Raw genomic sequence first — 20683 nt, forward strand, 5'->3', positions numbered from 1 at the left:
TGATTTGACACTTCATTAAAAAAAAAAAACCCACACATTTTGGTGGGTGAAATTTCACAGCACTTCCAATATCTACTGAACTGGCACTAACGCTCGTCTAATGTTAGCTAAGCCAAATTTTCCATGACAGATTCCATTTCCATCTCGGTCACTGCTATGAGAGTCGTGCTGGTTTTAAAACGGACTTCGCTTCAGATTTTATTTCATTTTGTTTTGAACACGCAGCTAGCACAGCATGAAATGTACCGCGCGAGCATCAGCGCAAAAGTCAGAAAGTTAGGGAAACAGGGATATATAATTAAATTCATTATTCTAAGCTAGCTTCAGCTTCATGCTATCTGGTGCATTAACACATTAACATTTCTGATAATCTTTAATTAATACGGACGCCACCATGTCTGAGAGCTTTATGAAAGGTTAATGCTACTAGCCAGTCAGAAGTTTTCTCTGAACTTCGCTAGAGTGCAGCAGTACAGGCAAACGATAAGAGAGCGAGCGTCTGTCTGCTTCTTCTAGAAATGCGATCCCTGGGCGTAGTCTGCTAGTGATCAATAATTAAGCATTTCTGCTGGTCATGCCATGAATTAATGGGAGCGGAGGGCTGCAGATGCACTCAACTAATGATCTCTACATCTCCATTCCTCTTTCGCATTGTTCTCACTCCTTCCATTTTACCGGACGGGGGTCACGACAGCACGTTACGGCGTTTCAACATGGTATGCTCCAAAAAGGAGCTACGCAAAAGGAGATACTCCAATATGGCCACCATACAGCTACACATATTCTCTCTGTAGTAAATACTAAGCTGCTGTAATAAATCCTGCATTATTTATTTATTAGAACAATAATAATAAACTCATTACAGTATAATTGCTATGCATTGATGTGGAAGAAGAAACTGAGCCAGTGATATGCAGGAGTATACTATAACACAGGCGGGTAAAGGGTGCCTACTCTACCAATAAAGAGCTACTGTATATAACTGTAGTAGTATGCAGTGTTGTATAAGGTATACACTGTACTACATACTCTACTAAGGTATACTGTGCATATATTACTGCAGTACTACATAAAATATATGTGGTTATACTGCTGTACTACAAAGAAAGTGTACTGTAGTACTGGGTGATACGGTACATAGTACATAAAAGTATATAAATGTATTATACTGCTGCACTACAATAGAGATACACTGTACGATAGAATAGTACACAGAAGTCTATAAAGTACAGGGTAGCACATAGGCGCTATATATAAAGGTTTAATAAAGAGCAGCAGTGAATTGTATAGAGTAGTATCATGAGTATTATACAGGTGTGTATATTGTACTTGAGTATTATGCAGATGTATATACTCTACTAAAGTATTATACAGATGTGTACACTGTCCTAGAGTATTATACAGAGGTATATATTGTATAAGAGTATTATACAGATGTGTAAACTGTCTTAGAGTATTATACAGATGTGTACACTGTCTTGGAGTATTATACAGATGTGTACACTGTTTTAGAGTATTATACAGATGTGTACACTGTCTTGGAGTATTATATAGATGTGTACACTGTCTTGGAGTATTATACAGATGTGTACACTGTCTTGGAGTATTATATAGATGTGTACACTGTCTTGGAGTATTATATAGATGTGTACACTGTTTTAGAGTATTATACAGATGTGTACACTGTCTTAGAGTATTATACAGATGTGTACACTGTCTTGGAGTATTATATAGATGTGTACACTGTTTTAGAGTATTATACAGATGTGTACACTGTCTTGGAGTATTATACAGATGTGTACACTGTCTTGGAGTATTATATAGATGTGTACACTGTCTTGGAGTATTATATAGATGTGTACACTGTTTTAGAGTATTATACAGATGTGTACACTGTCCTAGAGTATTATACAGAGGTATATATTGTATAAGAGTATTATACAGATGTGTAAACTGTCTTAGAGTATTATACAGATGTGTACACTGTCTTGGAGTATTATACAGATGTGTACACTGTTTTAGAGTATTATACAGATGTGTACACTGTCTTGGAGTATTATACAGATGTGTACACTGTCTTGGAGTATTATATAGATGTGTACACTGTTTTAGAGTATTATACAGATGTGTACACTGTCTTGGAGTATTATACAGATGTGTACACTGTTTTAGAGTATTATACAGATGTGTACACTGTCTTGGAGTATTATACAGATGTGTACACTGTCTTGGAGTATTATATAGATGTGTACACTGTTTTAGAGTATTATACAGATGTGTACACTGTCTTGGAGTATTATACAGATGTGTACACTGTCTTGGAGTATTATACAGATGTGTACACTGTTTTAGAGTATTATACAGATGTGTACACTGTCTTAGAGTATTATATAGATGTGTACACTGTCTTGGAGTATTATACAGATGTGTACACTGTTTTAGAGTATTATACAGATGTGTACACTGTCTTGGAGTATTATACAGATGTGTACACTGTCTTGGAGTATTATATAGATGTGTACACTGTTTTAGAGTATTATACAGATGTGTACACTGTCTTGGAGTATTATACAGATGTGTACACTGTTTTAGAGTATTATACAGATGTGTACACTGTCTTGGAGTATTATACAGATGTGTACACTGTTTTAGAGTATTATATAGATGTGTACACTGTCTTGGAGTATTATACAGATGTGTACACTGTCTTGGAGTATTATACAGATGTGTACACTGTTTTAGAGTATTATACAGATGTGTACACTGTCTTAGAGTATTATACAGATGTGTACACTGTCTTGGAGTATTATACAGATGTGTACACTGTCTTGGAGTATTATACAGATGTGTACACTGTCTTGGAGTATTATATAGATGTGTACACTGTCTTGGAGTATTATATAGATGTGTACACTGTCTTAGAGTATTATACAGATGTGTACACTGTCTTGGAGTATTATATAGATGTGTACACTGTTTTAGAGTATTATACAGATGTGTACACTGTCTTGGAGTATTATACAGATGTGTACACTGTCTTGGAGTATTATATAGATGTGTACACTGTTTTAGAGTATTATACAGATGTGTACACTGTCTTGGAGTATTATACAGATGTGTACACTGTTTTAGAGTATTATACAGATGTGTACACTGTCTTGGAGTATTATATAGATGTGTACACTGTCTTGGAGTATTATACAGATGTGTACACTGTCTTGGAGTATTATACAGATGTGTACACTGTCTTGGAGTATTATATAGATGTGTACACTGTTTTAGAGTATTATACAGATGTGTACACTGTCTTGGAGTATTATACAGATGTGTACACTGTTTTAGAGTATTATACAGATGTGTACACTGTCTTAGAGTATTATACAGATGTGTACACTGTCTTGGAGTATTATACAGATGTGTACACTGTCTTGGAGTATTATACAGATGTGTACACTGTCTTGGAGTATTATATAGATGTGTACACTGTCTTGGAGTATTATATAGATGTGTACACTGTCTTAGAGTATTATACAGATGTGTACACTGTCTTGGAGTATTATATAGATGTGTACACTGTTTTAGAGTATTATACAGATGTGTACACTGTCTTGGAGTATTATACAGATGTGTACACTGTCTTGGAGTATTATATAGATGTGTACACTGTTTTAGAGTATTATACAGATGTGTACACTGTCTTGGAGTATTATACAGATGTGTACACTGTTTTAGAGTATTATACAGATGTGTACACTGTCTTGGAGTATTATATAGATGTGTACACTGTCTTGGAGTATTATACAGATGTGTACACTGTCTTGGAGTATTATACAGATGTGTACACTGTCTTGGAGTATTATATAGATGTGTACACTGTTTTAGAGTATTATACAGATGTGTACACTGTCTTGGAGTATTATACAGATGTGTACACTGTTTTAGAGTATTATACAGATGTGTACACTGTCTTGGAGTATTATACAGATGTGTACACTGTTTTAGAGTATTATATAGATGTGTACACTGTCTTGGAGTATTATACAGATGTGTACACTGTTTTAGAGTATTATATAGATGTGTACACTGTCTTGGAGTATTATATAGATGTGTACACTGTCAGAGTATTATACATAGGTATATATTTTATTAGAGTATTATACAGATGTGTACACTGTCTTAGAGTATTATACAGATGTGTGCACTGTCTTAGAGTATTATACAGATGTGTACACTGTTTTAGAGTATTATACAGATGTGTATACTGTTCTAGAGTATTATACAGATGTGTATATTGTACTTGAGTATTATACAGATGTGTATATTGTACTAGAGTATTATACAGGTGTTTATATTGTATTAGAGTATTATACAGATGTGTATATTGTAAAATACTATACAGATGTGCAGAGAGCCCTGTGTCAGTATATAAGAGGTAGTTAGAGTATTACTGCAGTATGATTATGGAGTATTATAGTACTTGGTGTGTGTGTATGTGTGTGTGTGTTTGTGTGTATGTGTGTTTGTGTGTATGTGTGTAGGTTTGTATTAGCGTGTGCTGCTTGTAAAAGCCTCTGAGCCTCATTCATCCCTGAGGGACCTGATGTTCATCCACCTTGACATGATAAATCTCCTAATAAGGCTGTGTCTGCAGAACATGACCACAATGTCATGAGAGAGAGAGTGAGAGAGAGAGAGAGAGACAGACAGAGAGAGAGAGACAGAGAGAGACAGAGAGACTCTGGAAACGCTCACACCATCATCACACACCTCTCTATATGATATTGAGTGAATGTTAGAGTCTGATACCACACACACACACACACACACACACACACACACACACACACCTGTCCATTACAGAAAAATGTACATTGCAAATTACATTGCTTTCTCTGTCTCTGTCCGTCCTTTAAAAGGGGGTGTGGCCTTGTCCTGATTTAATATATACATGATATACATCTCAGTGTATACACAGTAAGTTTAACTAACAAACTACTACTACTAATAATAACAATAATAATACTGGGATGTGAGAAATATCCACTGGAGTCTCATGCAGAGATAGAAAATTAATAAATAAAAATATAAATAAATAAATAAATGAAGAGGAAGCAGAAATGTTACTACTATAAATGACATGAACAAAAAGGCAAAGAATGAAAGAAAAAAAACATAATAATAATAAAAATAATAATAATAAATAAAATGAAAAAAAAGCTAAATTATATTTTTAAAAAACACCTTTACATATCAAATATTTAATACCCTTTATAAGAGTATTTATTTTTTAATTTTACATATTTTAATTAATTTTAAACATGTACAAATATAAATTGAAACATTTTTTATTTTATTAATTATTGATTTTGTTTTATTTTACATAAATAATACAAAATATTTTAAATACGTAGACAATTTTTTTTTTATTGTTTTGTTTTATTTTTACATAAATATCTTTAAAAAAAGATTTTAAACACTTTTTCTAGACCAAGACTTCACTGTGATTCAACTTCGGTTCATGAATATTCATTTGGACGAGGCCTCATTTGCATAAAGAGACGATCTTTATTTAAACTATAAATACGATTGAAAAAACTTGTAAGTTAATTAGGCGTCAGCTGGAGTTGATTAATTGTCTAGTTATGTGTTGCTGATGTTATGTCATGTTTTGCCTTCAATCTCCACAGCTAACAAAACTGACATTTAGTTATGCAAATGAGGCGTTGTGTAATTAAATCTACATAAATTTGCATATATCATAAAACCAAAAATCTACCCTTCAGATGATAGGAGAGTGAAAAAGTTTTCACTCTTTTGGTGAACACTTTACTGATGAAGCATGAAAGAGGGGGCGGTGCACACACACACACACACACACACATACACACACACACCCCAACCTGAACCCACTCCACTCTCTCTCTGCCTCTATCACTCCACTGAGACCAAAGAGTGGGCGAGAAACGCTGACAGGGAGGGATGAGAAAGTAGAGGGATGTGTGAGCATCTGTGTGTGTGTGTGTATAACTACTGTGTGTGTGTGTGTATATGACTCAGGATGTGTGTGTGTGTGTGTGTATTCGTTCATATTAGTGTAAGTGTGTGTTAACTTTGCGTGAGCAAGCAGCTGACTACGCGTGGGAGCTTCCAGGGTGCTAGCATATGTATGCAGATATTTGTGGGTGTGTGTGTGTTTGTGTCATTATGTGTGTGTGTTCATTTCTCGTCAGGGTTTGAATGTTTTTTAAAGCCACAGAGCTTTTAGATCCTCATTAATAAGTTGCTGGATGAAGGAGTGACTCACCAGCAATAAAGCAGTAACACCAACGGAGAACTAAACACACACACACACACACACACACACACGTGAGATCAGAGACTCTCTCTCTAATACTCCGGTGTAATTAGTAGACTTTAATGTTTGTATGAAATGATTGAACAGCAAAAATATGAGGTTAGTACATGTGGGCGTGGCCTAATATGCTAATGAGCATGCTGGCAGCTCTCTAGGCAAGAGTCCTAGCATGCTACGTCACACATGCAGAATCTGGAGTCCTGATATGTTTAGTTACGTCTGTTTATTACTTTGCTTTCACTAACTAGTTATCTAACTAGCCCTGCTTTTATGTACAGGTTATCTTTCACTAGGTACTGCACTCATGAACTAGTTATCTTTCACTCACTAGCCAGTTATCCCGTCACTCCCCAGCTTGCTTTCTCTCGCTTGTTTGTTGCAGTCCCTGTTTATCTTTCCCTCACTTGTTCGTTATCTTTCCCTCACTCATTCATTATCTTTCCCTTACTCGTTTGTTATCGTTCCCTCACTCATTCGTTATCTTTCCCTCACTCAATTCATTATCTTTCCCTCACTCGTTTGTTATCTTTCCCTCACTTGTTTGCTTTCCTCATTCAGTTTTCTTTCATGTTCTTTCACTTGTTGGTTCACTCTGTAGTTCTAAATATCGCACAGCATCCAGAAACACTGTCCTCAGAAGCCACTGGATTCAGCTAAACTTAGTTCACCTTCAACTCTCAAACCCACCAGCTGAGATAAAGCCCACACGGCCTACGCTCCATTACGTGCCTTTTATATCGCTGACCAGATTCCGAGACTCACCTCTGTGTGGTGATGACGTGTGTGAGCCACGCTGAGCCGAGGCACCATGACTGACAGATAGAAGAAAGGATAGATGAGCAGCGGAGGGAACGACAGATCACCGAGCGACAGCAAAACGAGAGAAGAGGTCTGTCCGGTCTGCAGTGACGACGAGGACGTCCAGATTCCAGCACCACTCTCTCTCTCTCGCTCTCTCTCTCTCGCCTTGTGCAGGAGTGAGGCGGACAGACGCAGCCCTCCTTCCACTCATTTTCTCCCACACGATAACAGCTATTCAGCTCTCTCTCTCTCTCTCTCTCTCTCTCTCTCCCTCCCTCGTCCCTCGCCCCCTACGCACAACCTCATAACCTGTCCTGCATGCGGTCCACCCACTTCCCTCTGATTCACTTCCAAAGAGAGGGAAGAACATAGCATTTCAGGATATGTCACACACACACACACACGCATTAAAAAGCGCAGTGCCATGTTTTCCCAACGCTGTGTATCTGCTTCTCAAATGATGACACGGCATTGAAAACAGAGCAGTGTGTTGTGTGGCTCAGCTCTAAAAAGTGCAGCACTGATCAAGCACATTCTCTCCAAGTCACACACAAGGGTCAGATGGTTTGCTATGCAAAACCGCTTTCACTACCGCATTACACTCCAACTTCTTCTTCTTCCTCTTCAACAGGTCAGGGAAAACACTGGCAGGAAGAAAAACACTCAGTACAATTTAGTGATACACTGAAATGAAACTGTTAGCATGCTGCAACAAGGTCCTCGCTAGTACTGGCTAACAAACTAGCTTAGCCTGTGATCTGTTTATCTTCATGATCCTGGTCGCGGGGGGGGGAAGGTGGATCCCGGGAACATAGACCGGGTTGAATAGTGTGAGGGTTTAATGAAGATAGAATCAAAGCTGCTAATTTCTGATATTTGAACTTGCTGTGAACATGTTTGAAACCGTTCCAGAATCTTCTTTAATCTGCAGGTTAAAGTGATATCCCCATGTAGATCCTGCAGTTATTTAACTACACGCTCTTGAGATATTACACTAATGACGGACGGATGGACAACCTGAAAAGGTAACACCTCTAACATCTAGTGGCAGAGGTACCAATAAATCAAGAAAAACACACTGAAGATATCTTCAAAACTCAAAACAGCAAGTCAATCTCCTTTTAGAAAACGTGAGTCAACATTCCAAAGAATTTCGTCCACATGATTACATCTGTCATCAAAACCCACAGAAGCAGCATCTCATCTGGTTCTGCAGAGTTGCTGAGAGCTTGCCGGAATCTTCTTTTTAAGTGACACGCGTCAGCCCGTGGGATTCGCTCCACTTTACAGGAACCCACGTTATCAGCTCTTTGTTTTCAGACTCGGGGTCATGTCCTCACGTCTCCTTTCTTATTCCTCATCAAACCCAGTTGTCGGCCTATAATTACAGACATATCGACGTAATCAGAAGGTTCCCCCTCGGCTCTACTCGGCTCCTTCGCAGCTGTCCGTGATAATCCGAGTTTAAACGGAAGCCGTCTGAAACCCGGCACAGAGGAGAAAAAAGAAAAGATGATGATAATCTTTTTAAATAATAGAAGCAGAAAGACGGGTCTGGTCCTGAGGGAAAGGATGTCTCGCTGCCTGTAGTCTCCCTCATGGGTTGCTGTGGTATCTGATTAGCCCGGAGTTCCTGACCTTGCTTTTGTCAGCAAGGGCAAGAAGGGTAAAACCTTGTGAAGGGTAGTGTGCACATCAGAGGACTGGGATTAAAGGATTAAAGGATATTAAAAGGATGGTAATAATGATAAGGGCCACAGTGCTGAGCGGTTTTCTAGACCCCTTAATGATTCTTTGGATGTTCCTTAAAGGTTCTATGTAGAACCCTATAATCAAGTCCTGCATGTGGGCAGGTCTTGTCCTATTTTGTGTACAGTGTTTTATTGTGTAGAAAATAGCTTTTATATAGTATTTGCAATAATGATTTGCATGTCAAGGTCTACTATATCTAGACCTGTTGATGTATCACACTTACTAAACATTTCCACCATCAAGTAACTGCTACCTGCTTCCAAGCTTTTTCGCCTTAAAGAAGAGGAAGAAGCCATTGTCACATCTACATTACACAGTTCCCAGCTTGTTAGGAATTCAGGGTCAAAGCACAGGGTCTGTCCCCAGGAGTAGAGAAAGTTAATGGCCTTGCTCAAGGGTCCAACACTCTGGCAGCTTGGTGGTGCTGAGGCTTGAACCCCAACCTTCTGATCAACAAGCCAGAACCTTAACTGTTTAAGCCTCAGAATCTCAGTAATGGTTCCTTGTAGAACCTTCTTAGGATACTCTGTCATAACATCATATACAGATGGGATGTTAAACTGAATCATAGGTGACAGTGGCTTGGGATTTCATTCCCATCTCCTTCTCCAGGTCATGGATCATGCAAATTGGGTTTGGTCACCTTATGATGTCAGAGCCCTTAATTATCCAATCAACTCCAAATTATTACACAGAGTCTACCAAGAAATTTATTCATTCATAGGCAAGTTCTTGCGCCTGGTCAGGTTTGTGGAGTATATCCCAGGAACACGGGGAAAAGGATTAGAATTCCTTACAGGATCCTGTGCTCTCATTGCCATGGCCTGGGTCTGATTCCAGGGCAAGGAGCTACCCCAGCCATTGAAGGATTAACTCTTAGTTCTGGTCCTAAGCCCGGATAAAATGGTAGAGTTGCATCAGGGAGGGTATCTGGAGCAAAACCTGTGATTATTAAAAAAATATGTGAACCAGATGATCCGCTGTGGCGTCCCCGAACAAAGAGGAGCCAAAAGAACAACAACAACATGGTATATCACCTTACAGGGTATATAACAGCCATATGAAGCAGTTTGCTAACTACCCAATAACCAGCATTGTGTAACCCTTCACCAATCTTAAACTGGATCAAACTTGGCACTTCGCCAACCACAGGGTGGTGCGCTACACCTCCATCGAGATCTAAGACAAATAGGGCAGACTTTCTTGGAATAAGAACCTGAGCAAAAAAAGAGAAAGAGAAATCTTCCTGTAGAACACAAAACAGGTGATGACAGTGAATGCAAAAAGCAGCTCACTTTCATCACTGTGTTTTTTTTCGGATGACAGCCTTAAAAAACATCACAGTGTTCCATTTCACTCCTGGGACTTTTACTGGATTTGGCTTTTGTAGTAAAGTACAATAGAAGCACTTAAATCTCAGTGGCGGCTATAAAAGTCTCAGGATACACTAATCTGCCTGGCTGTTCGCTGTGTATTATATTCACACACCACCACCACGCTTAGCCCTGAGCTAGATCCATCCACGGGTGAAGAACTTGTTCAGGTGTTTCGCTTTTTAAGACAGAAATGAAAAGATGTGTTTGTACTGCATGTACTTTCCGTAAACGTTCATTAAACCTCGACCGGGTGTTTCCCCGAATGATACGAGCCTCACCTATGACTTCATCAGGAAGTGAAAACCACTGAATCTCCAAAGAACCCATGAGGAACCCATGAATTTCTCACACTGCTTAGTAGATTGCTGAAAATCACTAGTATTTGTCGCTAGTACACTGAAATAGGACTGAAAAAGACCTTAACTAACAATCCCTGCCCTTTAGAAGCACAATTGTACTGTATGTGTACACAAGTTACATAACTTTTATACGTGCTTATAAATCTAACAAGGTTCCTCTGTTTCATTTCCCCAAGTTCAGTCGAAGATCTCGGGGAAGTTCAGACGTGTTGCGTTTGAATTTATGCTAATTATATGCAAATTTATAAGTCTTTTTTGTGTCATCTTAACGATGAACTTGTACATATGAGGAGATTCGGTGCATGCTACACAGATTATGGAAATACACACACCAGTTTTTAAAACATACCACGTTCTGTTCCATCATCTGGATGCTTCAGGGATTTTTTTTGGCTATGGAATTAACAGACTTCAGAACTGTTGGAACAATAAACCGTCAATGAATGTAGAAATGTATCTGTGTTTTCACACACACAGTCTACGATTTTCAGATCGGAAGCCGAAAGCCGATACGCTTTACCTCAGTGTCTTACATAATCAGCGATGCTGAGACTGATTGGTTTGGGTGTTAAGCCTGAGACAACTCCTGAAGCTCAGCTAGAGAAAAGCCTCTCATTAGCATGTGGAGCTCGTCCTCATCTATCAGGCCACGGAGAGAGAGAGCGCGGTACGGACAGCAGCTGGATTAACCCCGCTAATACACAGCCAGAGAAGGACATGGCCTTTGGTCAGGTAGCGGAAAGCTCTGGCTTTGAAATGAAAATCTGTTTAAATGATCAGCATAGCAGCGTGTCTGGGCTTTCTGGATGTCGAGTCGTCCATACGCTCGGGTGCTTGTTTTATTGATATCGTCCCATGGCAACATCCATTTCCTTTCGCTGCACTTCCGTTATAGCAGGACTGAAAGTGCGGCCATGAAAATACGACTCGGTGTTGCCAAAATAAACCAGGAGTGATGTGAGTTAAACTTGACAAGAGTTCGGAAGTAAACACTCGTTTGTTTGTTTTCCGGTTAGAGCACATCCTGAGACATTTTAGCACATTTATACCTCAGCAATGTAACTACAGATTTAACGTATCGAGTAAAGAATGGGGGATGTTGTAGCTCAGTAGTAAAGGCATTAGCCTACTGATGAGAAGGTTGTGAGTTTCAATCCCAGTTTCACTAAGCTGCTACTGCTGGGCCCCGGAGCAACGCCCTAGACCCTCAATTGCTCAGTTGAATAAAATGAGCTAAAATATAAGTTGCTCTGGATAAGGGCTTCTGCCAAAATGCTGTAAATGTAAAGAACGCCATGTTGTACTTTTCATGCTTTTAGAGTTGCATTAAATGTCACTTTTTTCTCTCTCATAAAGCTAATAAAACAACTCAACTGTAATGGAGAAACTGCGCCGTGTAACCTCCCCTGTCCTAGTAAAGCTTGTCCTCTGTTGCATGGTCTGTCCAATAATGTTGTTTTTTGATCTAAAGATACAACCGAGGCAACACAGGGGGCAGCACCCCACAGCTGAGCGTTTGTTCATTAAAACCCCAGTGTTTTATTACAACATGCTGTAAATATTCTCAGCAGACAGCTTTGGCACACGGAGGACAGGCTGCCTTCAGAGCACGTCCAAATTCCTCTCCCGAGCCAGAGGGGTCTGGAGGCTAACCATCAATCGGCCGTGGCTACGCGTGCTTTCCGACGCAGAGCACGATCCCCGTTGCACGCTCAGCAAGTTGCTCGCTACACGGATCGAATTTACGGCCTGGCGCATTACAGCGAGCGAGCCATGTTTGCGTCTGCGTCTGGGGAGGCGCTGAGGGAAATCGGCCACTAGATTAAGAAGACAGCTCGGTTTGATCCCGAAGGCTAGTGGGAGTCTAACATTCCCAGGACAAGATCAAAGCCAAAAACGGAGCTGCTATGCAAAACAGATGACCACAAGAACGCACAAAGAGTCTTCTCATCAGCTGAAAAAGCTGAAGCTTTCTCAAACGCTACACAACATCTGGGGGAGAAAAATGAGGTAAAGAGGCCATGAATTGGGTCTGGGCATCTGGCCTAGCATCTCCGTCACTCCTCACTCTGCCTCCCAACACCACCACCACCACCAGCCCGCTGAGCTCTGCAGCTTCGTGACAAAAGCCCGGCGGGCGCTGATCTGATTTCTGGCTCCCCAGCAGCCGTGCAGCTTTTGTAAAACGAGCACAGTCATTTTTTTTTGTGACTCAGAACAGTTTGAACAGGAACAGACGCTCTGGCAACGTCTTCTCTAGCCAGACACTTAACCCAGCCGTCTGTTTGAACTCCAGGTTGATAAAGTGTGCAGTGTGGAGTCTCCTGGATCTCCACCGAGCACCGCACTGAGAAACCTGTATTCATGCAGCAGCTTCACTCAAAATGTTCCGTAAAAAAAAAAAAATTCATTCATGTTCTTGTTTCAGTGGCCATTTTTTTTTTGTGAACTATATTTCTATAGTAAATAAATAAATAAATAAATAAATAAATAAATATTCAGTGAATTGAGAGTAACGGCAGGGTTTAAACATGAAAATACAGCCTCATTCTAAAACCTCAAAGACTCATTACAAACAATATGAAAAAATCTTCTGATAAATACTCAGACTTGTTTTAAAAACTAACATTTATTAAGACTGATTAATTATGGCTCGAACACACAGACTGATCATTAAACCTCAGATCTGCTATGAACACCGGGACACTGATAAAGACTCAGACTCACAAAAATTAGATGCATTATGAAGAGCAGGCCACTCTGTTATTGTTAAGACTCAGAGTAATGAAGAAGACTATGAAGTCTGTGAAGATTAAGTCCATATGACTCACTGTACATACAGTTAATATTATTAAATCAGACTCATTCTGAAAACTCAGACGCATTAGAAACAAACAGATTCAGACTCGTTATAAAGACTTAAACTCATTTTAAAGACTCAGACTCGTTATAAAGACTCAGACTCGTTATGATGATTCAGAAACATTATATTCAGACTCATTATAAAGATTCAGACTCATTATAAAGATTCAAACTCATTATGGAGATTCAGAAACATTATGACGACTCACCGTGAAGATTCAGACTCGTTAAAAAGTCTCCAATTCATTATGATGGCTCTCTGACTTATAAAGACCAAGAATGTTTCTAATAGCTCATTATAAGCAGCAGTCCTGATTATAAAAACTGATTCTGAAGACATTTCTGGACTGATTCATGATTCAGTGATTCAGAGTCAAATTTGTTATTAGGATTCAGTTTGAACAGTCTGGTGTTAGTTTCAGTCCTCAGCCTTAAATATGAGAGAGAGTCTGAAAGGCATGAACACAACATAGAGCAAAGATGAGTGTGTGTGTGTGTGTTTAAACAGACACACCCCTGCAGTAACCCAACCAGACATAAATACAGAGACATGGGCTGATGCAAACAAAAACACAGTGTACACACACCTTCGTGGTAAACATACACACACACACACACACACACAGCCACACCCACAGATGCCACACACCGCTGAACTGTTAATGAGTGCCTGCTATTTTGTCGTGAACATCACAGATGTCGGATCAAGCTTTCTCTCTCTCTGTCTCTCTCTCTCTCTCACACCCACACCCACCCACACCCACATACACCCACACCGCCACACCACAACTCTGCATTTAGCATGTATATAAAAGGAAGGGAAAGGTTTCTAAGTAAACATGAAGCACAACAGGGGTCTGTGTGACACACACAGACACACCCACCCACACACACGCGCGCACACACACACACTCAAATCAGTAAGAACGGTAGCAGTCTTTCTGGTAGTGCAATAGAGCTGCGTGTGTGTGTGAGAGTGGGCGTGTCTGTGTGTGTCTGTGTGTGTGTGTGAGTGGGTGTGTGTGTTTTTCTCAGTGGACTGTCAGCACACAGGGCTTGGCGTGCACAACATCTACTCAGAAACAAATTATCAGATTACGTCCAATTTGGCTGGGGCTAATTAAAATGGCCGACTGACCGTGGCTAATGTTGCAGTAGACAGCTCACACTCTTAACCGGCACATCTGCACAGGACCTCACACACACACACACACACACACACACACACACACTGAGTAGACATGAAGGCTAAACTGTATGCAATATACACTGTCTGCTAGCAAGAAAATAAACATAAACAACTAGCTATTAGCATAAAAGTGAATTTTTTATGTATATTAATCTCCTTGATGTAGATACTGTCGGTCAGTCAGTCGGTCAAGTTTAACAGGAAGTGATGCATTATATGTTCACGTTGACGCTCAACTACAACACATATGCTTAGCGCACACACACATACACACACAGACACACACACAGACACAGACACACACACACATACACAGACACACACACACAGACACACACACACTCCACTCACCGCTGTTCCGGTTCTTGCGGTTGGATTTCCCGCCGCTGAGCAGCGCCTTCAAGCTGTTCCTGAACATGGCTGCACCGTGCTGAGTTCACGACAGGGAGATCTGTGTGTAGCGAAGCCCAGAAACATCGAAGAGAAAGAGAGAGAGAGAGAGAGAGAGAGAGAGAGAAACAGAAAGAGAGAGAGAGAAAAAGAGAACAAAAAGTTACAAAGCTGTAATCTCCATGCAGTCAAAAAACCGTGCTAGCTTTATACATGAATAACACTGTATACTGAAGCTGTTGCTAAGCAACTGGAAATGTCCTTAGCACAAGCTAGCTGATACCTCACAGGCTAGTTATTTTGCTTGCTAGCTCTTTTCAGACATACAGACGCCGTAAAGACACAGAAATGTCAGGAACGTGAGCATTTCTCTCAGATGAGCAAGAAAACAAACAAAAAAAACACTGATTCAGGGAATTGACCTCAGATGATGGAAATAATACAGAGCACTGTACTGGAGGTCACATCTCCGTTACTATCATGCTGCTAAACTTAAACAATAACAAAAATTGGATTTGTTTGGAAAGCGGAAAACCTTCTCTCCTAGCATTTAGCGCTAGGAGAGAATCGATACAGCATTAAAACAAATCCTGATCAATTTTAGCTAAATGAAATAACACATTTGATGCCGAGTTCTGGATTCTGATTGGTCGGAAGGTGTTAACAGTATAAAACAGCGGCTATGATGCTAGCGCACGTATATACGAATGTTTTATTGATACGGTGTGGTTTGTGTAACACGTAACAGTCAGAAGGTGATCCTGTAGCGCCTAGCGTTTCCCCCACTGTTTGAGAGACGGTTTAAAAGCTCAGGCTGTTATTCCAGACTGGATTGTTACAGTAGTGTTTCAGCACCTACGCCACACAGGGCTTAAAGATGTTAATTATGGGTGTGCGTATGTGTGTGTGTGAGTCTTTGATCGGCAGCTCCCGAGTGCCACACGGGTGTCTGGCTGTTTCTGTACACGCCTCTGTGTTCTAGAGTTGGTCTGTCGCCGGATAAAAACGGATCAGGTTTCTTTGCTAAAGGAAAAGATACTAAAGATGCGAGAACGCGGTAAATTAATTCACACTGCAGTTAAAAGCGTTTCATTTTATTCACTTTTATTAATGAATTAACCACCGGAAAAAAACGTTCCAGACTCCTTTAGACTACAGACACACACATCATACACGATGTTAAACACTGAACTCTTCCCAAATACATCAAATCTGATTTACACACAGAACCAGGAGACGCTTCACTGCAGCATCCACAACACCAGTTCTGTTTCAGGAGAAAATGTGAGAAAAACATCAGCAGCGTCCAGCGTAATGTACTGACCAGACGTGGTGTGAGGTAGCTTAGTCATTCAGGTGTTGTACTACTGATGGGAATAGAACAGAACAGAATAAAACAGAATAGAATAGAACAGATCAGAATAGAATAGAACAGAATAAAACAGAATAGAATAGAACAGATCAGAATAGAATAGAACAGAATAAAACAGAATAGAATAGAACAGATCAGAATAGAATAGAACAGAATAAAATAGAACAGAACAGAATAAAACAGAATAGAATAGAACAGATCAGAATAGAATAGAACAGAACAGAATAAAATAAAATAGAACAGAACAGAATAGAATGTCTTTTTTGTCACTGTACAACAACAAGCAAAAGTTTGTTGTGAGTTTGAATCCCCGCTACACAAAGCATCCACCTCCGGGCCCCTAAGCAAGGCCCTTAACCCTGAACTGCTCAGCTGTACAAAACTGTAAGTGGCTCGGGATCTGGCCGTCTGCTAAATAATGGCAGAAATGTAAATGTGGACGATTCCATTTCCAGCTTCCAAATCCAACAATAACAAATCCAACAATAACAAATCCAACGAAGCTTCAACAACTTCACCTGAGACTTTAGTCCAAGAAATCAACCACCAATGAGTAACGCTGATACCACCATCACCTCCAACCCCGACCACCACCACCACCACCACCACCACCACGTTTCAACGTGGACTGAGGAACCATCAGACCAGTCAGGATCTCAGGTGTAGATCAGATGTGATCATTTTTTTCTGATAAGTGACAATAAAACTAGACCTAAACTAGATCCCTGTGGGACGTTGTACCGTGTGGAATAATCTCCATCATCGCCAAAGCTTCTCACTTCTTCTCACGAACTTTCCACTACACTTCACTGATCCTAGACCAAGATTCTTCCGGAAACCTCATTGCTGTAGACAGGAAATGAGGACGGAGACTGGTGAGTAATAGAAGAGTTGTGAAATGGTACAGTCCGCTGCAGGGGTGTGTGGAAATGCAGACAATCTTTCTGCTCTATTTTTCATCACTGGGTTAAAATGGTAATTATGGGGGTCACCCCCCCCGCCCCGAAACCCCACCCGAATCCACACCCTGCTGAGAGCATCTGCTCCGTATTAGCCGTGGCAGCGTTTTGTTGACTCGTGAGATGTTAACAGAGCTGAAGCGCTGAAGAAGAGCGAGTGGTCATGGACGTCTGGGCTGAAGGTGAGACAGGAGGAAATTCTGGACAGACTGTAGGTTTACACCGTGAGGTGACGTGGTTTATTCCAGTGTGCTCTGTCTCTCTGTCCTGAAGCATGTGATGATGGACAAATAAATAAACACAAGCACATGAGAATGTGGACACAGTCATCTGGGTTCAGAGATAAAACAACTCTCTCTCTCTTTCTCTGTCTGTCTGTCTGCCTTAGTCTCTTTTTCTCTCTCCATGTGCGTCTTTCCCTCTCTCTCTCTCTCTCTCTCTCTCTCTCTGTGTCTCTCTCATTCACTCTCTTTCTCTCTCCATGTGTATGTCTCTCCCCCTGTCTTTCTATGTGTCTCTCTCTCTGTCTCTCTCTTCTTCTGTTTCACTCTCTATATCTCTATGTCTGTCTGTCTGTCTCTCTCTCTCTCTTCGTGTCTCACTCTATTTCTCTGTCTCTATGTGTGTGTCTCTCTCTCTCTGTCTCTCCGTATCTCTCTCTCTCTCACTCTATCTGTCTGTCTCTTTCTTTCTCTGTGTCTCCCTGTTTCTCTCCTTGTGTCTCACTCCATCTCTGTCTCCAAGTGTACGTCTCTCTTTCTCTGTCTTGTTGTGTCTCACTATCTCTCTGTCTCACTCTCCTCTCTCTCTCTCTCTCTCGCTCTCAGTATTATAGGAATGTGGGACTGGCAGGATGCAGGCTGGCAGATCGACTCAGTGTGTGTTCATTCTCAGCCTCGGGGTCTATGGGGAGTTTTTATCCAGCGCAGGCTGCTTAGAGGCTCAGCTCCTGACACTTCAGCTAAAGCCAGGAGGAGAGAGAGAGAGAGAGAGAGAGAGAGAGAGAGAGGAGAGGAGAGGTAATGAGAGAGAGAGAGAGAGAGAGAGAGGAGAGGAGAGGAGAGAGAGCGAGAGAGAGAGAGAGAGAGAGAGAGAGAGGAGAGGTAAAGAGAGAGGAGAGAGAGAGAGAGAGAGAGAGAGAGAGAGAGAGAGAGAGAGAGAGAGAGAGAGGAGAGGAGAGGTAATGAGAGAGAGGAGAGAGAGAGAGAGAGAGAGAGAGAGAGGAGAGGAGAGGTAATGAGAGAGAGGAGAGAGAGAGAGAGAGAGAGAGAGAGGAGAGGAGAGAGAGCGAGAGAGAGAGAGAGGAGAGTAAGGGAGATGACATGAGAAGAGATAAGAGAAGAAGAGAGGAGAAGAGAAGAGAGAGCTCCACACTACGTGATACGTCATCGTCCAATCATATGAAGCCGTGTGATGACCACAGACTGATGATGATATTATGACCTGTAGATCTGAGAAGGGGCAGGAGGGGGCGTGGCTATATATATAGTTGGTTGTATATGATTGTATATAATGTAAGTAGATTTTCAGTGCTTTATGAGATGAAAGTTGAGTTTCAATGCATCGTGGAACACACACACACACACAGATTGTTTTTCTGTGTCTAACGTAAACCAAATGTGGCTCTGCTCTCAAACTTGGCTCTTTTCCTTCCATTTATATATCTCCATCTCTCTCTCACACACACACACTGCATGGCCATTGTTTGACTGTTAGCAGTGGCTTCCAGGAAACGGCGAGCCCAACCCCCCAGGCCGAGCCGGAGCAGCGTGAGAGAGGAGCGAACGTTCTCGTTAAACCTGCAGCTGCATCACACGCCTTTCATCTACAGCACTGACCTACTGCTCACACACACACACACACACACACACACACGGCGGAGCTTAACGTCCTTCCGTCTGTGCATGATTAATCACCACATCACTGAAACATGGTTTAACACCACACACTGTACTCGCACTCACTGACTAAAACACCAGCTAGATCACTTCACTTCATTCTGCAGCTCTTTTCACTCCATCATTTTTATCTTATTTTAACATAAAAACAACAACATTTTCACAAGAAATCCTAATCTAATCATTCAGATACTTTTAACCGATATTATTTTATTATTTAATTTCTTTTACACATATATATATATATATATATATATATATATATATATATATATATTTTTTTTTTAAGTAGCACCAAAAATTTTGGCACCCCAACGTTGATGCATACAATCATTATTATTGTTGTTTATTATATTATTACTTTCTATTTTATATATCATTTATTATAATTAGTATTTTATATGTATTACATTTTAAATTATTATTATTTTAATTACATATTTTATAATAATTAATTACAAGTGATAAATTATTATGATTATTATTATCACCAATGAAATTGTGTATAATAAGTAATAATATAACTACTTCTACTACTAATAATAATAATAATGGGATGTGAGAAATATCCACCGGAGTCACAGTCAGAGATAATAAAATAATAATATAAAAATATAAAATAAAATAAAATGCAGAAATGCTATAAGCAATATGAACAAAAAAGCAGAAACATTTTCATGAAAGAAAAAAAAGCATTGCGAGAGTATACTGGTATATTAACAGTAATATAGGTTCAGCTCCAAAAGTATTGGTACCCTTGGTAAAGATGTTTTTAAAAAATAAATAAACTGGCATTTAAAATGTCTGTTTAATTAGCTTCGGAAAACTGGAGACACACACACACACACACACAAAGGTTATGATTTAAAACGTTAAAGAAGTCCATCATGAACAGAGCTGACTGACTGTGTATTTAATTAAAGTGTAAAAAAATCTACGCAGATCTATCTACGGTATAGATCTATAAAGACGGGGAGTAAAAGCTGAAAGTCCAAGCCTCAGCAGGTCAGCAGGTTTTATTATTGCTGCTGTGAAGTTTGTTCAGCGTCACTTTCACCTCCCTGCCTCCAGACGTCCATCAGGCGGACAATAAAACTGAGGAGACGATAAGCACGAAGGGGCGGGACTCGGAGGCTAACACACTCGAGGGGGCGGGACTCACAGGCTAACACACATGAAGGGGCAGGACTCAGAGGCTAACACACACACAAGCACATTAACACTAACACTAGCGAAGTAACACACACACAGACACACACCGGCACATGCGCACACGCACATTCTATCACACACGCACACACACACAACTCCACACACACACCAGCACGTGCACACAGTCCAACACACACACACACACACATTCTAGCACA

General features: G+C 40.4%; 1 protein-coding gene across 3 annotated transcripts in view; it reads right to left on the minus strand.

Moving 5' to 3' along the window:
- tanc2a (tetratricopeptide repeat, ankyrin repeat and coiled-coil containing 2a) overlaps positions 1-20683 on the minus strand; it is a 134778-nt gene that overhangs the window by 59181 nt on the left and 54914 nt on the right. For 2 of the 3 annotated variants that reach the window (XM_058377352.1, XM_058377351.1), the window contains exon 3: positions 15046-15145. In XM_058377352.1, coding sequence (XP_058233335.1) covers positions 15046-15112 — 67 coding nt within the window. In that variant the 5' untranslated portion in view covers positions 15113-15145. Of the gene's footprint in view, positions 1-7117; positions 7326-15045; positions 15146-20683 lie in introns of those variants that run through there. The other variant, XM_058377353.1, reaches the window with a different exon arrangement.

The sequence above is a fragment of the Hemibagrus wyckioides genome, linkage group LG24 (genome assembly GCF_019097595.1).
Source record: "Hemibagrus wyckioides isolate EC202008001 linkage group LG24, SWU_Hwy_1.0, whole genome shotgun sequence".
NCBI classification, from domain to species: Eukaryota; Metazoa; Chordata; class Actinopteri; order Siluriformes; family Bagridae; genus Hemibagrus; species Hemibagrus wyckioides.